The following is a 19,248-nucleotide window of genomic DNA, read 5'->3' as shown; positions in this document are numbered from 1 at the left end:
ATTTAATGTAATATTTGGTTGTATTTACGCATCAAATAAAAATATTATATGATATTTTGCTATATATATATATATATATATATATATATATAGAAAGTGGGAGAGAGAGTTGTAGTGGTAATTATACCGATGCATTTTGGCATCCAACTTAACAGTGCCAAGAGTGAAATCCTTTTGCTAAAATTCCCATTAAAAGTTGTTGACAAGATCACTGGTTTCAAACTAAACCCAAGCATTACACGTGATTGCAGTAATGGTTAGCCATTTAAAAAACAAACAAACAAGACAAAGAGGTTTAAAGGAAAGAAGTGGCATGTTGCAAAACCATATATATCAGAAGAGCATATAATAAACAAACACAACTCGCCCGATAAGAAACCCCTTTTTCTTTTTTAATTCTAGGCCATTAGCCTGTTTCTTTGGTCTTCATAGTTCACGTTCAAATATTTTGTCCAATTGTGCGCGTGAATGAAGTCAGACAGTGATAACTGTCGTTTTACTATCAAAATAATTTCGGCTTCTTAAGAGTAAAAAGAGATAGTAGAATAGAGAAGCATGGTTGATCCATAAAGACTCTGATGTTTATGATTTAGTGAATTTTTTTATTTAGAAGAAGATATAATTTGTAAATAAAGATAAAACGATAAGAATAAAATAATAAAATAAATAAATATAATTAGTTTAAAATAGAAGATAAGGATAAAATAATAATAAGATAATGATAAAGATAAAAAGGGAGAGTTTTTTAAATTGTTTAAAGAAATATAATAGATAAAAATTAAATAAACAAATAAATAAATAAAATAAATTGAGATAAAGAAAACTTATTGTAACATCCCAAAATCAGGGCTAGTGACTAAAATATATGTTTTGAAACTTTGAGGTCTGATTTCGAAAAATTTAAAAGTTCAATGACTTAATTGGAAATATTTTGTGAATGATGATTTAGTAAATATTGAATGAAGTAAGAGTAAATTGGTCTTTTCAAAGGAAGGATTTTTATCTTTCCTTTATAAAGGATATTAACACGTGGAATGAGAGAAAAAGAAAAGAGAAGTCTGGAAACCTTGTTTGTCTTCTTCCTCTGCCATGAGCTTCATTTACAAAGGTAAGTTTTGAAATTTGGTTAGTTTCTTCAAATTTTTGTTGGTTGGTTTTAAGCATGGGTGTTATACAAGCTTAAAGAAAGCTTAAAGTGACTTAAAACTCAAAGATTTACAAGTTATGAGAGATTAAGTAAAATGAGTTTTTAAGTGAATTATTGAAATAGAAGGAGTAAATGGATTTTGAAGTTGAATTTCACTTGTCAAGGGTCTAATTAAGAAGTTAGAAGTAATAGAAGTGAATTAAGAACATGTTGGAAATTTGGTAAGATTTTTAGTTTCAAGAATTATAATGAGATATTGAAGATGACGAAGAGTTATATGGATATAAGATGATATGAGTAAGTATAGTTGAAGTTAATGGTATGAAATAAGTTTGAAATGAGAGGTTTAACTAAGCTTTGGTAAATTTTCGGGTTAGTGAAGCATATTCTGGGCTAGTAGTATCGGTATCAGTTGAGTAAGTACCAATACTACAAGGTAAAATATGTGATAATTATGCGTAGGGTGTTAATACTGCATGAACAATATCGATACCATAAGGAAAAAGTAGGATAAATATTCATGGGGTATCGATAATGAAGTGATAGTATCGGTACCATGGGTATCGATACCAATGGGGAGGTATCGATACCATTTCTTGCAATGAAATTTCAGAATTCAAAATGGGTATCGATGTCGTGGGATGGTATCGATACTACAAGTATAAAAGTATCGGTACTGTGCTTGTAGTACCGATACTACTCAAAGTGAAAATGTGAATTAGATGTTTCTTTTAAATAAGATTATTGATGATTGATTCATAAGGTTTAGAATTCTAATATCCGCATCAAATGTATATTTGTGTAGATATCGATCGGAAATGAGTATCGGATGAGCCTATGAGATAAGATCGATCAAGAAAGAGTTATAAGTGCTTGAATTAACTAGTGAGGCCAGGTGAGTGCATACTAGTTGTTATATGATGGGTAATGGAAATAAGACTTGCGACGAGTCTATTTCATATATTAGAATGCATGAATTAATGAATATAAGCATGTGTTTGATATGAGTATGTGTGCTATATGTTATGGTATATGTTACATGATATGTGTGAATACATGTTAGTGAGATAAATCATGTGAATCGGTATAAATAATTTATGTAACTATATAATAATATGATATAAGTTATATGATATGTACATAAGGGATTATATGAACATGTGATATGTGACTATAAATGCTACTTGATATATGTGAATATATGAGAACAAGATAGCAGCTATGTGATATGATCTATGTGACCATATGAGAATATGACACGAGCTATGTGACCATATGAGAATGTTACATGAGATTATATGCATATGTGATATGAATATATGAATATGTGACAAACAAAATGATAATGCCCATGTTATGTGATATGAGAGCTAGGGGTATAGTTTGCATGCCAAGAGTCGAGGGTTCTATGTGGTCCTTCGAGATATATATGTAATCCTTTGGAACATATATTGAGTTCTTCGAGAAACATATTTGTTCCTTTGGAATATATATATGTGATCCTTAAGGAGTGGTCATTCGGGACATCTATGTGGTCATTCGGGACATATATGTGGTCCTTCGGGACAAATTCTATGTGCCCCTAGTGGGAATTTATACGAGCTGTGGTGACAACATATGTGCACAACCTCAATGTACTTACATATCTTTAGTTCTCATATGTGTACCATGGGCAAATAAAATACATAAAATAAGAAGTCTGGTGTGATATTATGTGTTTTGCTGTGTGAAATGTATGATATTGTATAAATGTTAAGTACAAGATTAGATGATAAGATGGATTAAGAATAATAATATTGAAAATTATAAGAAAGTGAATGATTATATTGATGAGATATGTGTAGGTATGCATTTGCTACATGAAATAGTACATGATTTTGTATAATATGACATGAGGTTAATGATGATATATATGCATGTATATAGTTTGTTATATAAATTGTTATGTGATGTTGTATTATATTAATATATATGGAATGTAAATGTTCATGCATTTTGAGTATCTAGAGTTTCTATTATACTTGTTTTTATGCCTCACTAAGTCAACGACTTAGCGTGTGAGTGTTTCACACGTAGGTTTCGATGAGATGATGCATCAAACAGGATCAAGACAGATTGGATTCTCCTTTCCAAAGATTATATCAGAAATGTATTTGAATAGTATGTATTTTGTTATAAGAAATATAGTTGGCATGCATATAAAGATTTGAATTGTATATGCTCTGATTAGTTTTGTAAAATCATATGATTGTAATTAATGTAAAATATTCATCATTCTTCTTGAAAGGTAAATTTGAATTTTTAGCTAATTTGTAAAGAAAAACATTTTGAAAAGTCAATGTGAAACCTCATATTTGTATCCGGGTCGGGTACGAGTTGGGGTGTTACACTTATGGTAAGAACAACCTCAGACTTCAGTTTTGCCTCAAATTCCTCGGATCATCAAAATAGATCTTTACTTCAAGATTCACGTCGGCCACTTGTCTACAAGGAAAATTCCTTGTGACTATGCTTTGTATACCGAATATCCAAGTAAACTCTTAAATTTCAGTTTGTGAGTTGATCTAAGCAACAACAACGTTGTAGATCTTAAAACGTTGAAGTTCGAAAAGCTGCCGACTCGGATTATGTTGTTTCAACAATAACTGATTCCGATGTCAGTTTCCTCTTAACAAACAATTTTGCTAAGTGTGTTCACAGGAAGTCGAATGTATTTCAATAAGCCGATCCTTCTTCTCACGTTAACCATAACAACATCTAGACCAACGCCAGCTTTTGGTTTTGAAAATAAGCCCAGAAAACATAAAGAGAAAATCTGAAGCGATTTAAGTGTCTTATAATTCTCACATTTGAAATTTAGCATTCGCTTTAGCCTTTGGCTTAAAAGAAAATTAGCTAAGCATGATAAAAGTCATACTTGGAATATTTGAAAACAAAACTTTAAAATAAAATAAAAAAATCAAAAACTTGAAAGGAGTTAAAAGAGAGAATTTTATAAAGCTAGAGAGAAGAAGAATAGTAAATTCTCAGTTGTTGAGAGATATATTTCTAGGCTTATTCTGAGATGGTATTTATAGCCTTCAAAATCCTAAAAAATAAGGTAAAAATAATACTAAAATAAAGAAAATAAATCATAATTAAAATACTTAAAACTATTTAAACTAAAATGTCTAAAACAAAGATAAAATAAAATAAAATATTTAAAATAATATCCTAAAACATAAGTTTAATTCAAATATGAATTGTAGAAACGTGTGGCTGATCCATTCGTTCTTCTAGAAGCGCTGACTGGATCTTCTAGAAGCGTTGACTGGATCTTCTAGAAGGTGATGACGTCATCGCCTCATCAGATGTTTCATGCCCAAAGTCATGCCCACTAATCCAACTTTGATTCCGAAAATAAAAAACTGTAAAATTCTGTCTTTTAGTACAATTTCCAGACTCTAACTTCCCGCACAGAAAATGAATCAAAACGAACAAATAAGTCACATAAACCAATGATTACAGAGCAATTTAAAAACAAAATAATTACTAAATAAAACACTTATCAGACAGTCAAATACCAAATTAAAAAACTCACAAATTGGTTCAATAAAATAGTAGTTTTTCTGTTATTAAGCTTAATCAGTTTGGATTACTATCATTAATCTCGTGGTGCGTTCTTCTTCTTCTTCTTCTTTTGTCAAACATTGCCTTCTTTTTCTCCTTCACTATGAGAAAATAATAATAATAATTGTTTAGTTTTAAAGTTAGTCATAATCCCATCTTTGCCCGCTCTCTATATAATCCCCGTAAGCTCCTGTACTACCTTCAACACTAACTCCAATCCCAAATCAACTCTCTTTCTCTCTATCTTTGGGTCTTGAAAAATGGATGTTTACAAGACAAGTTTCATATCAAAAAGCGAAAAAGAGATGGACGTGAAGAAAGGTCCATGGACAGAAGAAGAGGACTCCATGCTTAAGGCGTATGTCAATATCCACGGCGAAGGTCGCTGGAACTCTGTTGCTCGCTTATCAGGTTAATATATAGTTTCATAGAACCCCACGAATTTTTTTTAGCTTTTTATTTATAATTTGACACATTGTGCTGTGAAATGGGTTTGCAGGATTGAGAAGAACGGGAAAAAGCTGCAGATTGAGATGGTTGAACTATATGCGACCAGAAATTAAACGAGGAAACATCAGCCTGGAAGAGCAGCTATTGATTCTTGAACTCCATTCTCGTTGGGGCAACAGGTTTTTTTTTGTCCTTTGTTTCTGGAATTTAATACACGTGTGAAATTATGAATGGCTTAGCTGATTTTGATCTTTGAAGGTGGTCGAAAATTGCTCAACACTTGCCCGGAAGGACAGACAATGAAATAAAGAACTACTGGAGAACAAGAGTCCAGAAGCAGGCGAAACAGATGAAATGCGACGTTAACAGCAAACGATTCAAGGACGCCATGCGTTCCGTTTGGATCCCGCGTCTGATCGAACGGATCCGTGCTTCATGCCAGTCAACCACGGGTCAACCTTCCACCATCACCGGCATAATGACTGAGTCTGAATCGGTCCAGGTTGACCCGAGTCCCCTGCCCGAATTATCAGTCACTTCACCGGACTCCCATGTCTCTTCCGTGTTGGACCTGACGGACTGTTACAAACCACAAAGCGTTTCGAACTATGAGGCAGCGGGAACTTGGGGCGGAGATGATGGGGTGCTTGAATTCCAGGAGACGGAGGAGCATAGCAATGGTTGGTCGGTTGGTGGTGGTGGGGAGTCGTCGATGGAGACGATGTGGAATGAAGAGAATATTTGGTTTCTACAGCAGCAGCTTCATGATGAGGATTAATCACTGATGACATGAATTCGCTTACGCGACGAATCGGACTTTATTATATTTTAAAACATTGTCGCGATACTGTTATCTGATTTAAATTTCAGCTAACACCACAAAATTGGGATGTAAATGATTCACGCATCAGTCAGAGTTTACACGGATATGTAGCACTACTGAGAGGGTGCTCTGCTCTTCTGTTTTTCCTGTTCCGACTTTCTCAGTTTAAGTTTCATTGAATTTTAAATTAGAAATACACACAATTTCTTGATGGAGTCAATATCATCAGAAGATATATTTAAAATAGTTGACAGAAACAAATGGGCTAGGCTAGTATAAGTGATTTATTTGAACAAAGAATCGTAGTCGATGATTGAATGTTAAATTAATCGGTGTCAAGATATTATATCTTCATTAGAAAGTAGAATAGAGATAAATAAAAAAGATTTTAATCTTTTGTTTTAGTATTGTGTCTCCATTAGAAAGTAACAGAGAGATAAAAAAAGAAGAAGGTGGGAACAGAATCAGTGGAGACAGATACTGTAAATCCTCTTGTTTTTTCCCCACATTTTCTTCATGTTTATCCGAGCAAACAATTACATCTCCCGACTGCTGCCCAAACCCTTGAAACCATGTCCGGTTCCAAAAGAATCAATCCATTCTATTACTGCTGGACTTGACTCTTTCGGATTAAAGCCTAATAATAGGATTATTTATGTAACAATTTTAGTATTGATTTTTTTACTAGTTTAATATAATTATAATATAATATACATATATAGTGTAAATCTAATTATTTGAATTCAATTTTTTAAAAAGTAATACTTATTTTATATCACTTAAATCGTTCAATCAGCTCTAACATTAAAATTTGAATGAATGCTATGTTTTTTTTCTTTTCAGATGCAGCGGCCAATTGGTTGCTATTTCCTTCCAAGGAAACGTGGTAGTAGGGGTGTTCATTTTTCGGTTTTAATCGAATTAACTGATCGAACTAAATTAGTTCGGTTAATTCGGCCGGCCACCGAATTAGTTCGGTCGGGGAACATTTAATAATTTTTTTAGAATTCGATTAACGGTTAATTCGGTTCAAAATCGGTTAATTAACCGGATTAACCGAAATAATATTTTAAATATTAAATATATTATATATAACATATAGGCTCAGCCCAAACCATTTAAAACTCGCTTAATAATTTAAGATCCAATAACTTTTAAACCTAAATCAATATTAATTAATTAAAAAAAATCCCAAAACTAAATACTCACCGTTGAACCTAAACCTAAACCTTTTAGGAAAATACACTTTCTCTACTACTCTACCTCTGTAACCTCTCAATCTCACACCGTTTTCACTTTTTACCCATCTTTATCTATCGCCTGTGAAGTGCTTTTTGCCGATTAACAAGTCGATGTCAGAGGACAAGTTTTTTCAAAGCTTGTAGCAGTTAACAGCTTAAGTTCTTCATTGATTTTGCAAAGTTTAGAGCTTTTTTTATATTTTCGTAAATAATATGCTTGCTAAACACTAAAAATTTCTCTGTTTTGTGGTTTTATTATTAATAGGGGTTATACATAAGGATCTTTTGGATTATCCAACTCATTTGATTTTCATTGATGGGGAGAATTTTCTAAATTTGATACATAGACGAGCTGGTTCGGATTAAAGTTTAATTTTTGTTGTTGTTATGGTTGTTTGAATTATTGTCACTGACTTTGGGTTATTTCTCGAATCAGTAGAATCTATTTTCAAGTGTGAATTAATGTTTCTATATTCTCTTGAGTGCTTTTCTTTCTCTTTATTTTGTTGTTCTGCATGGATCATTTATATTTTTGAAGTTATTATATAAAATTGATGGTATTCTATGATAATTTTGAACTATAATATTCTTTATAGTTTCCTATTTTTTCTTAGTTTAATGCACTTAAGATTTATTGCTGCATTATCTGTCTATGCTTTTGACATTAAGCTTTTTCCATAGTATCTTTCAGAAAGAGAATATAATTCCATATTGAAGTACATTCTTTTTGTAGTGGTTTAGGTGGTATAGTCATAATAAATTGTTTTATAATTGGTCAGGGTTTCAGATTCATGAATGTTATAATGATGATTCATGCTTCTTGTTTGTTAATCACTATTAAATTTTATATTTATTAGAACTAGTGAGGAATAATTTTGGAGTTGTTGATATCACCTTGGTCTAGCTTTTTTTATGAAATGGATTTGAGTTAGAATTTGATGTCACTTAGATCAGTAGTCATGATGTTTATGTTCATCCCCCATGCTTTATAGATGCGTGTCTTGTATATCATTCGAGTTATTAGATAACATGCTTCTAAAATGCAAGTGATGTTGTTTCTACTCTCTTAGCTAGGATGCATGTACAAAGTGGTTGTATATGTGATCTTAATAGAATTTTTTATGTCCACTGAAGATTTTGATGTTGTCTAGGACATTGTCATACGTGTTGTGAATGTGGTTTTGATGCTCAGTGAGGGAGGAAAGAGTGATAAAGATGTTTAATCTTTATGTTTTTAAAATGGATGTTAATGTAATCTGTTTAATAGTTTGATTGAAACGAAGAAAAGGTTTAACATAATGTGATGTAGTTGCTAGTGATTAAGCTAATTGTAAGTCTAATCTTGCCATCATACAAAATTTGAATAATTTATTACATTCAGGTTCCATATTAATTTTTAACAATTTATTTTGCTGTAGATGTCCAATATGGCAGCATCTGTTAAGGGCAGTGTTTCACCCCTTTATCAAATTCTACAAATTCAACGACCGAAGCTTCAAGTCAAATCAACAACACAAGAGGGACTGCAAGTAAACGAAAAGCTATTCCTTTAAGGTCAGAAGTATAATCTTATTTTACTAAGTTTGTTAATAGTGAGGGTGAAAGTAAGGGTAGATGCAATCATTGTGATAAAGAATTTTGTTTATAGTCAATAGCCCATCCTTTTTCATGTAAGAAAGCGATGGCACAAACGAGAGGAAGAGGTCTTGAGGTAGCGGTTTGATAGGAAATCATCATGAAGACATCGCTGCTATCAAATTGGCGTTGGATTTTTTTGAAACCTTGAGCCCAGGAAAGCTTGAGACCTTCGAATAATCACCATAGTTTGACTTGGACAATTAAAGTGATAACAAGTGGTTTAGAAAAGCCTCCAAGCTAGTTACCAAGGGACCCTTTACGGAGTCCGCATGCTGAATCGAAGGAGGTAGTTGTGTCGACAACTCCATCTGTGTTAAGCACAATTCAACCATAAGGTGGAGCATTCCAAGACGAACCAGGACGAGCATTGAATTTGTTAATAGTTTAAGGATCATTGTATAAATTAGCCTAATAGAGACTCAAGCGAACTAGACTGTCTCTTGAAATGTTGGAACCAGTGAAGATCTGAGTATTCCTTTTTTTCACAATTATCAAATTAACGAAGAGAAGAAAATACTCCAGGGTATGTTCGTTCCTTGGAGTAAATAGACATAAGGTTCTCAAATTTGTAAAAAGCCATTGTGCAAGAGGCAAGTTCAAGAAATCATTAACCTTGCAGCGATGGATTAAAGACTCCCATGACAGCTTGGTGTTAGGGCAATCGTAAAGGATGAAGAGTGGATTCTTCAGCTTCGACACAAAAATGACAAAAAGGTGTTGAAAGTCAAACATTTATTCGGTGCATTAATGCACCAATGTGCAGTGGTCAAAATGCTGCAGAAATTGTTAAAATTGTGGCAACAAATTTTGTTGAATTTGGTAAGGGAAAATTACCCAATTTAGTCCCTATACTTTAGGGTATTTAAAAGATTAGTCCTTAAGCTTCAACTATAAATACACTAACTCATTTAGTTTCAAAACCATCCCAAATCATTCTAGCTTTCTCCCAATACTAGAGAATTTAGAGAGTTTTCTTTAGAGTTGTTTTCTCCATTTTATCAAGAGAGAATTGTCATTGTTTCTCCTTGTTAGATCGAGAGAAGTTGTAATTCCTATTTTCTCTTAGTGAAATTCTTGTACCTTTGCCCGTGGTTTTTACCCTATATTATTTAGGGGGTTTCCACGTAAAATTTGTGTCTTATTTACCTTCATCTTTATTTTCTCAAATTATCAGTTGCGATTTTGCTCTATATGATAGCCGTATTCCGCAACAATTGACATCAGAGCTAGATTTGAGTGTGTAATATCTACTTATTATCTTTATGGTTGCCACCAAAAGGTGGATCCTCCAACATAAGAAAGTAAGAAGGTATTACCCATTCTTTGAAGGTTCTAGAGAACTATTCACGATAGTGAAATAGTGGGAGCTATCCATAATAGAAGCTATGAAAACGAAATTTGATATTGAAAAGTTTGATGGGAGAAATTTCTCATTGTGGAAAATAAGTTTGAACAAGGAGATTCTTCTGAAGCAGAACCATCACATGATGAACAAGAACCAGAGAGTTCTGAAGGTTGAACAACTCGTCAATCAAATCGTGTGAAAAGACGTCCCAATTGGCACTCAAATTATGTTATAAAAGGAAATATTGCATATTGCCTTTTAATAGAGGACTGTGAGCCATCAACATTCCAGGCTTCACTATGGATAATGGAAATGCAAGAAGAAATTGAAGCCCTTCATAAAAATAATACATGGGACATTGTGCCACTAGCACAAGGAAGGAAGCCAATTGGTAATAAATGGGTCTTTAAAATCAAGCAAATGGTAACGATCAAGTGGAGAGGTATCGTGCAAGACTGGTGGTCAAAGGATATGCTCAAAAAGAATGTATTAATTTCAATGAAATCTTTTCTCCTGTGGTTCGACTAACAAAAATTCAAGTAGTCTTGGAAATGTGTGCTACATTGAATTTACATCTAAAGTAGCTAGATGTTAAAACAACTTTTCTTCATGGAAATCTTGAAAAAGAGATTTATATGCTCTAGCCTGAAGGTTTTAAAGAAAAAGAAGAAGAACTTGGTTCGACTAACAAAAATTCGAGTAGTCTTGGAAATGTGTGCTACATTGAATTTACATCTAAAGTAGCTAGATGTTAAAACAACTTTTCTTCATGGAAATCTTGAAAAAGAGATTTATATGCTCTAGCCTGAAGGTTTTAAAGAAAAAGAAGAAGAACTTGGTTTGCAGGTTGAACAAATCTCTGTACGCTCTCAAGCAGGCGTCGAGGTGTTGGTATAAGAGATTTGATTCCTTCATTATGTGCCTTGGATACAACAAACTTGATGCAGACCATTGTGCTTATTTCAAGAGGTTTGGTGATAACGATTTTGTTATATTGTTGTTGTATGTGGATGACATGTTGGTTGTAGGATCCAACAAAGATCATATTGAAGAATTGAAGGCACAACTGGCTAGGAAATTTGAAATGAAGGACTTGGGATCAGCAAACTAGATTCTAGGGATGCAAATTCACCGAGATAGAAGTAATAGGAAGATTTGGCTTTCACAAAAGAATTACTTGAAGAAGATCTTGTCACGATTCAACATGCAAGATTGTAAGCAGACATTGCACAAGCAGTGGGAGTGGTTAGTCGGTACATGGCGAATCCAAACAAAGAGCATTGGAATATAGTAAAGAGGATCTTGAGATACATCAAAGGGACCTCAAATATTGCATTATGTTACGGAGGATCAAATTTACTTATCAATGGGTATGTTGATTCTTACTATACAGGGGATTTGGATTAAGGCAAATCTACTACATGATATGTGTTCAAAGTTGCCGGTGGAGCTGTAAGCTGGGTTTCAAAATTACAGTCAGTTGTGGCTACATCCACAATAGAGGCAGAATATGTAGTAGCTACACAAGCCAGTAAATAAACAATATGGCTGAAGATGCTATTAGAAGAGCTTGGGCACAATCAAGTGTATGTTTCTCTATTTTGTGACAGTTAAAGCGCCTTGCATTTAGCAAGGAATCCAACATTTCATTCAAGGAAAAAGCACATACAAGTTCAGTACTATTTATTCGTGAAAAGGTGGAAGAATGGACGATAGATATGCAGAAAATCCATACCAAAGACAACATAGCAGATTTCATGACGAAGGCGATCAATGCTGATAAATTTACTTAGTGTCGATCCTCTTGTGGTCTGTCAGAAACGTAAGCAACACCAAATCTTCAAGTGGGAGATTGTTGAAAGTCCAAGATGCTTTCGGTGCATTAATGCACCGAATGATAAAGTCAAAAGCGGCAGTTTTTGTTGAAAAATGTGGCAGCAGATTTTGCTGAATTTGGTAAGGGAAAATTATCCAATTTAGTCCCTGTACTTTAGGGTATTTATAAGATTAGTCTTTACGCTTCAACTATAAATACCTTAACCCATTTAGTTTCAAAATCATCCCAAATCATTCTAGTTTTCTTCCAATACTAGAGAATTTAGAGAGTTTTCTTGAGAGTTGTTTTCTCTTTTTTATCAAGAGAGAATTGTCATTGTTTCTCCTTGTTAAATCGAGAGAAGTTGTAATTCCTATTTTCTCATAGTGAAATTCTTCTACCTTTTCCTGTGGTTTTTACCCTATATTTATGGGGTTTCCAACGTAAAATTTGTGTCTTCTTTACCTTCATCTTTATTTTCTCAAATTATCAGTTGCGATTTTGCTCTATCCGATAGCCGTATTCCGCAACAAAAGGATTGTCTGAGAGGTGACGACGATATCGATTTAGATTTGATAGAAGCTTATCGTTGAGGGAAAACCACAAGAAGCAATGTAATCATTCCGGAACACCATTTCTCCAAGGAATTAACCAATCTTTATTATGATTATTCTATTTAGATTTCATACGAGCTTGATAGACACTTTTAGTTGTATTCTCAGCTTAAGTGGAGGGATGAAGGATAGAATGGAAATATCTTAAGGGTTCAGGATTTATGAGCTGTTGGAGAAAGTTCCCATGCCAATCACCAGAGTTGAGCATAACCTCACTAACACGCAGATTTGGATCAATGAGAGTATTTCCGTATATCCAGTTAATAAAAGAGCCAAGGGATGAGATCCAACAATCAAACCAAAAGAGAGTATTAACACTGTTGCCTATAGACCAAGAAATATGGGATCAGAAAGCATCCCAAATTCTTGAAAGAGCACCCCAAAGTGTGGAGCAATTGGGTCTCGAAATGGAGTGAGGGCACTTATCTTTGATTTTATATTTATGACAAAGAATAGTAATCAGAAAATCATTCGTGTTGTTGGTCAAAGCAAAGCAGACTTTCCAAAGGAGATCAATATTATGATGTTGCATGGATCTAATACCGAGACCTCCACATGACTTAGGCTGGGCGATTAAACTCCAATTAAAAAGGGAAAAATTATATGAACCCCAAAGGAATTTACGGATTAAGCACTCAATATCATTACAGACTTGAGTTGGAAACATGCTTGATTGCATAAAATAGGTCGGAATGGCTGTTCGAACCGACTTAACAAGAGTAAGTTGCCCGGCAAAGGATAGTGTGGAGGTTGTCCAACAGTTAAGTTTCCTTTCAAGTTTGTCCCGAATGTACAGGAAAGAGCTGCACGTGACACATTTGTGAATCACCGGAACACTTACATAGGAACCAAGATCAATGACGTGGATGAAGCCAAGGGTAGAGCAAATAGAATTTGCAATCACAGCTTCAGTATTAGGGGAAAAGTAAATCTCGGACTTCTACGGATTAATCTTGTGGCCTGAAAAATGACTAAATTCCCCAAGGATGCTTTGAAGAAGACGAGCATGATCAACTGTAGTTTTTCTGTAGAGGATTAGATCATCCGCGAAAAATAGGTGTGACAAAGAGGGGTAATTTCGAGCAAGAAGAGGCACCCAGGTTCCGTTAGCAACAGTTTGATTAATCCTATGAGCAAAAGTCTCTCCATGGTAAGGACAAATAAATACAGAGAGATAGGATCGCCTTATCTTATCCCTCTAGTGGGCGAGAAGGGACGGCTCAAAGCACCATTCCATTGCATTTGTATAGAGGAAGTAGAAATGCATCTCATAATAAGATCAGAAATCCGAGGAGGAAAGTGAGCCTCATAGAGAGTATCTTGAATGAAATTTCATTTGAGTCGGTCAAAGGCCTTCTGAAGGTCGATTTTAACGGCCATTCATCCCGTTTTCCCTCTTTTCTTGCGCATATTATGAATATCTTCTTAATTTAAGATTATATTTTCATGAATCTTCCTGACTGATAAAAAAGGAATCTGGGTAGGAGCAATAAGCCTTAACAGAATCGGTTGGATACGATGGACAATGATTTTGGTGATGATTTTATAAATGACTGAGCAGAGCCCGATGGGGCGAAAATCAGAGAAAGTGCTAGGTGAGGTACCTTTAGGAATTAGGACAAGCATTGGCTAGGTGAGGTACCTTTAGGAATTAGGACAAGCATTGTTTTGTTTATGTCCTCCAGAATCTCATCGCCATCAAAGATTCGTTGAATGAGAACACATAAAGAAGGCCCAACCACTGACCAGTGTTTCTAAAAGAATTGTGCATGAAAGTCATCGGCACTGGGAGCCTTGAAAAGTGCCATCGCAAATAAAGCATTCTTGATTTCATCAGGCATAGGGATAGAATCAATGATATCATCTCCTCAAATGGAATCAGAGGAAAGAGACCATGAAGAGGAAACTTTTCAGTATGGCTATGCTCCGATTAAAAAAGATGGTGAAAGAAGCGCATTGTTTCCTTTTAGATAATAGAATCATTATTTCACCAATAAACATTTGATAGTTTGAGAGATGATATTCTATTCCGACGCTTATTATGGACTGCTCGATTGTGGAACCATTTGGTGTTTTTGTCACCGGATTGAATCCACTCAGCACGAGACATTTTAAACCAAATAAGTTCCTCTTGATTAAGAGTTTCTTCAAGCTCGGCAAGTAAATGTTGTTCAAGTTTGACTAGTGTCGAAACGGTTTTTTTCCCGGGTGAGATTTTGGAAACCACACCAATTTTAATTATTCTCTTCAGATTAAATTTAAATTAAAAATGAATGTGATTAAAAAACCTCTCGTTTCGAAAATTTAGAAATTCCTTTATGATAAAAATACGGTTCGAGGAGTCGCCACCAATCTTTGATTAAGGTGTGATTGGGCACCCAAAAACGTTTTGTCATTTTAAATAAAAATTAATTTTAATTAAAACAACAAATTTAGGTCCGTGTTACCAGAAAATGAGTTCGGGAGTCTGTTACACGTGGGGAAGGATTAGCACCCCACAGTGCCCTAAATCGGTATCTAGTCGATTAATTAATTGTCTTTGTAATAAAATATATACGTTCAAAATTAATTTGATTTATGATCCCCTAAAATAATATTTTTCAAAATTTTGGATGAAAGAATAATAATATTTAATTATTTCCTATCGAGAAGAAATGATCTATCATACCTTAAAGCAATTGATTCTTACTCCAATCGAAATAAAAAATATTAAAATTTCATTTTAAATTTCAAAATAATAACACCCAAAATAATTTTTAGAGATAAAATAATAATATTTAATTATTTATGATCGAACATTATTATTTTGAAAACCCTTTAAAAACACATGCAAAAGTAAAAAAAAAACAACTATCAAGCAATTGATTAATTATTTATTTACTAATATTTAATGAGAATAAGGATATTCAATTAATTAAATATCAAGAGACGAGACCATAGATTCGATCTAACTGTCTTTTCTCAATGAATTTAATTAAAAGAATATGATCTTTTCCTCATTCCCCAAATTTTATAAAATGGATTCGATTTAATTGGTGTCACTTTGCGGGATAGACTTTCATTTTAAAATTATCGAAAGTAACTTTCTTATCCGTTAAGACAATCACTTTACAACAATATTAAAATGCTCGAATATTACCCTTAATCCGATTATGTAATTAGTTCGCGTTATATTCATGAGGTTATCATACAATTTAATTGAATGATGTGCTAAAATTCAAGGGTATGCATAAAAACATATAATTAAAGTCATTTAATCATTCTACTCATTCACCATTCTCAACACACAAATCATAAAAGAAAAAAAAAACAATTCAATAATGACCCAATCACCGAAGGTAACATAGTATTAATTTAGGAAAAATGACATGATATAAATGAGTGTATGCACTTATGAATGAAAGATTATTACATGGTGATTTAAAGTGACATGTGTAACCATGATAACAAAGAGCTAACAAATGTGTGCATTAATAAGTGTGCATACGTATAAACAATAGAATTAAAATACACCAAATAAATATATATATACAACACCAAGAATCAACTACGTATGAGGCTTATATATATAAAATAAAAATACCGTGGGACTAACATGCAACTTAACAAAGTTATAAGTATTGGAACCAAGGTAAACCTCAAACATACATAGGAATGACATTCCAAATATATATAAACAAACAAACAAACATTTAAATTAATTAGGACCAGTGACCAAAATTAAATACGCGTTAAAGTTTTGGGGACCTAAACCTAAGTCTAACCCTAAAATTTGGTGGCTAAATACTAATTAACCCTAAAGTGTTAATATAAAAGCTAAATAAAACTAAAACTAAGCTACTTTACGCAGAAAACTTACCTGGCCGCCTCTCATCTCTCATCCAACTCTCTCCCTCTCGCCATGCAACCGTAAAACCAGGTAATGAAACTGATCCCTTCCCCTTTACTCTATCTTTTAGTTTTGAACGATTCTGACTTTAATTTCTTTTAATTTATTTCGGTCAAATGGCTACCAAACTTATTTGAGATGGTTTTTTATTATTTCATTTGAAAGGTTCTTAATTCTAAGAATGGACAATACAAAAACTTAAGGGATATAAGGGTTATTGGAATATTCAGATGCTTACCCCGATGACTCCGGCGGGATTCCTCCTCTCGACGAAGGTAACTCTTTCCTCGGCTCAGGTAATGAATCAAACCCCTCTTATTTTTAATTTCTATTTCGTTAACAAAGCACAAAAATGATCTTTCGAAAGATAATAAAATGCTTTTGAAATTTCGTTTCTTTAGGAAATCTGTGATTACAAGAACGAAAATGAGCCCCCTTTGATTACAACGAAACCTCCTTTTGTTCGGTGAGTACAATGAAAGGGAGTGTTTTTTGGTTGATTTCTCTTTTTTCTGTTTCTTTCCTGCTAATGGTTCCTGCTACCTCCTTAATTGTTTCCCCTTCGTATCTGTTAAAAACTGAGAAAACCTCCTCTGCTTGCCAATGGTTTTTTTTTCTGCTTGAAACGTTTTTCCCCCCCACGTTTCTGGTCGAGAGACCCCAATTTTATTTCTTCTTCTTCACCGAATCTTCTTGTCATCTTCTGTTATTTTCCTTGTGTTTGGTGAAGGTTTGATGGGAGCAGTTAAATATTTGGCGTATGCAATGACGTTCTCTGAAGATTTGGGTGCTTCACGTGATGGTGTTGCAGGACATTTGGTGGCAGCTCATACACGTGAATGAGAACAGCAATGAAGCACACATGCACCTCTGATGACTGACGGGTCATATCCGAGCTTGGGCTGATTCGAATTAATTTTCTGGGTTCCTGGATTTGTTGTAATTGGGCTACAAAATATGTAATAATAATAAGTAATAATAACAATAAATATATAATAAAAAAACGAGACGGAAAAATGAGTGTCGACAACTAGAAAAGGAGTCCTCTTTATGTCAAGGGAAAGTTGTGTGCCACGAAGCCTTGTCATGATCATACGTTTCCTTTTGCCAATAGAACCATAATTCCACTCAGAGGCTGGCGAACGGAACTGATTAGGAGTATCGGAGATTGATCCGGTGTAAGACCAATTATTGCAGACAAATAGCGCAAAATCTTTGTGATTCTACTAGCCAGAGAAGTACCGAAACTAATAAACTTTGGAATTATTAGAATTACGGCCGAGACAAATCAACAAAGGTCTGTGATCAGATTTCATGCGCATTAGATGATGGACGATCGTGTCATGATGAGCCTCAAGCCGGAGATGATTGCAAAGGTTGTGATCAAGACAAACCGAGCAATTACCTTTATACCAAGTTTAATTTGGACCAGAAAACCCCAAGTCTTGGAGGCCAGAATCAAAAAGCAGTAGAGGATAAATCCTTATCAGGTTTAACAGAGCAAGCACAACCCGAGCGATCCAACAGATGAAGGGTAACATTAAAATCTTCGAAAATAATCCAAGGTTCATTAATAGCAGAAGCAAGCAGTCGGAGGTAAGATCACAGAGGTTTACGTTTGGTAGGATGAGGGCTTGCATAAATAAAAGTTGCTAGGAAATAATTACCCAACAAAATTTGAACTTCAATACGGGCACTTGACCACCCTCACCTCTACTTACATCCACCATTGCTTTTCTCTCCCTTCTCAATCTCTCTACTATGTAGATTTACAATAAAATACTCTAATGTCAATGAACAAAAATGAGTCTAAAATATTAAATTTTAGAGGAAAGTTTGAAGTTTTATTTTTACACAAGTTTAGTAAAAAAAATAACAATATTAAAGATTTAATGGTCGAGTGATAAAAAGAATAAAATTCCAAATTAAATGATGAAATTGAAAATTCTTAAAATTAGATACCAAAATATAAATATGGACAAAATTAAATGACAAAAAGTTGTTTACCCATATTTTAATTATGAATCCATCCGTTCCTTATACAAAACTTAAGAACTTACTGACCTCGAAGTTTATAAAATTTTAATAGTTAATGCTATTGATTAACATAATCAAATATTTCCGTTAAATGCTTGAGTGTGTTTATTACAAATTGAACTGACATCTTAATTTTTGTTAAATACAACGGTCCAGTTTTGACAAATTATTTAGTAATTTGTTGAAAATTTAATATTTTCAATAAATTTCATTTTATTTCTTTCAGGATTATATTATTTTTTTAAAATTTATTAAATAATACTAGAACAAAAATAATATACTCATTCGATACCGAATCAATTAGTTCCCTTTGTTCATTACTAATTTTCATCAGTAAAAATATATCTTCAAATCATTTTCCAGGTTGAAGAGCCAAAGACTTGTTATATAGTATACAAGAACATGCACTTAGTCTTCACTGATATTAATGCAGGATAGTTGTCGACATTGTTTTTCACCCGGATGAGAAAAAACTTAATACGACTTGAGGGTTTTCTTTGAAAATGTTTTGAAATGTTTTGGAGTCGCCATCGACCTTTTGAGTTAGGTAGGTCGAATACCTAAACATATCTTTTAAAAAAGTTTTTTTTAAGAAAACATCATTTTAAAAGATTAATCAATCTACGTGTAACCGGAGAT

The 19,248-nt window shown here is 33.6% G+C and overlaps 1 protein-coding gene and 1 long non-coding RNA gene across 2 annotated transcripts; both read left to right on the top strand.

Annotated features, from left to right (window-relative positions):
• Positions 1–5,016: 5,016 nt before the first annotated feature.
• LOC120135333 (transcription factor MYB78-like) lies at positions 5,017–6,034 on the top strand. The gene is made up of 3 exons (XM_039151613.1): positions 5,017–5,167; positions 5,256–5,385; positions 5,465–6,034. The coding sequence occupies exons 1-3, from the start codon at positions 5,017–5,019 to the stop codon at positions 5,982–5,984; spliced, it is 801 nt and encodes a 266-aa protein (XP_039007544.1). The 3' UTR covers positions 5,985–6,034.
• Positions 6,035–16,531: 10,497 nt separating this feature from the next.
• On the top strand, positions 16,532–17,540 carry LOC120135334. Its single transcript, XR_005517241.1, has 4 exons — positions 16,532–16,602; positions 16,738–16,868; positions 16,974–17,038; positions 17,303–17,540. It is a non-coding gene; the product is annotated as an uncharacterized LOC120135334 (long non-coding RNA).
• The last annotated feature ends 1,708 nt before the right edge of the window (positions 17,541–19,248 follow it).

This window comes from Hibiscus syriacus, unplaced genomic scaffold (assembly GCF_006381635.1).
Source record: "Hibiscus syriacus cultivar Baekdansim isolate YM2019G1 unplaced genomic scaffold, ASM638163v2 tig00110607_pilon, whole genome shotgun sequence".
In the NCBI taxonomy this organism is placed as follows: domain Eukaryota; kingdom Viridiplantae; phylum Streptophyta; class Magnoliopsida; order Malvales; family Malvaceae; genus Hibiscus; species Hibiscus syriacus.
This window is presented reverse-complemented; position numbering and strand designations above follow the sequence as displayed.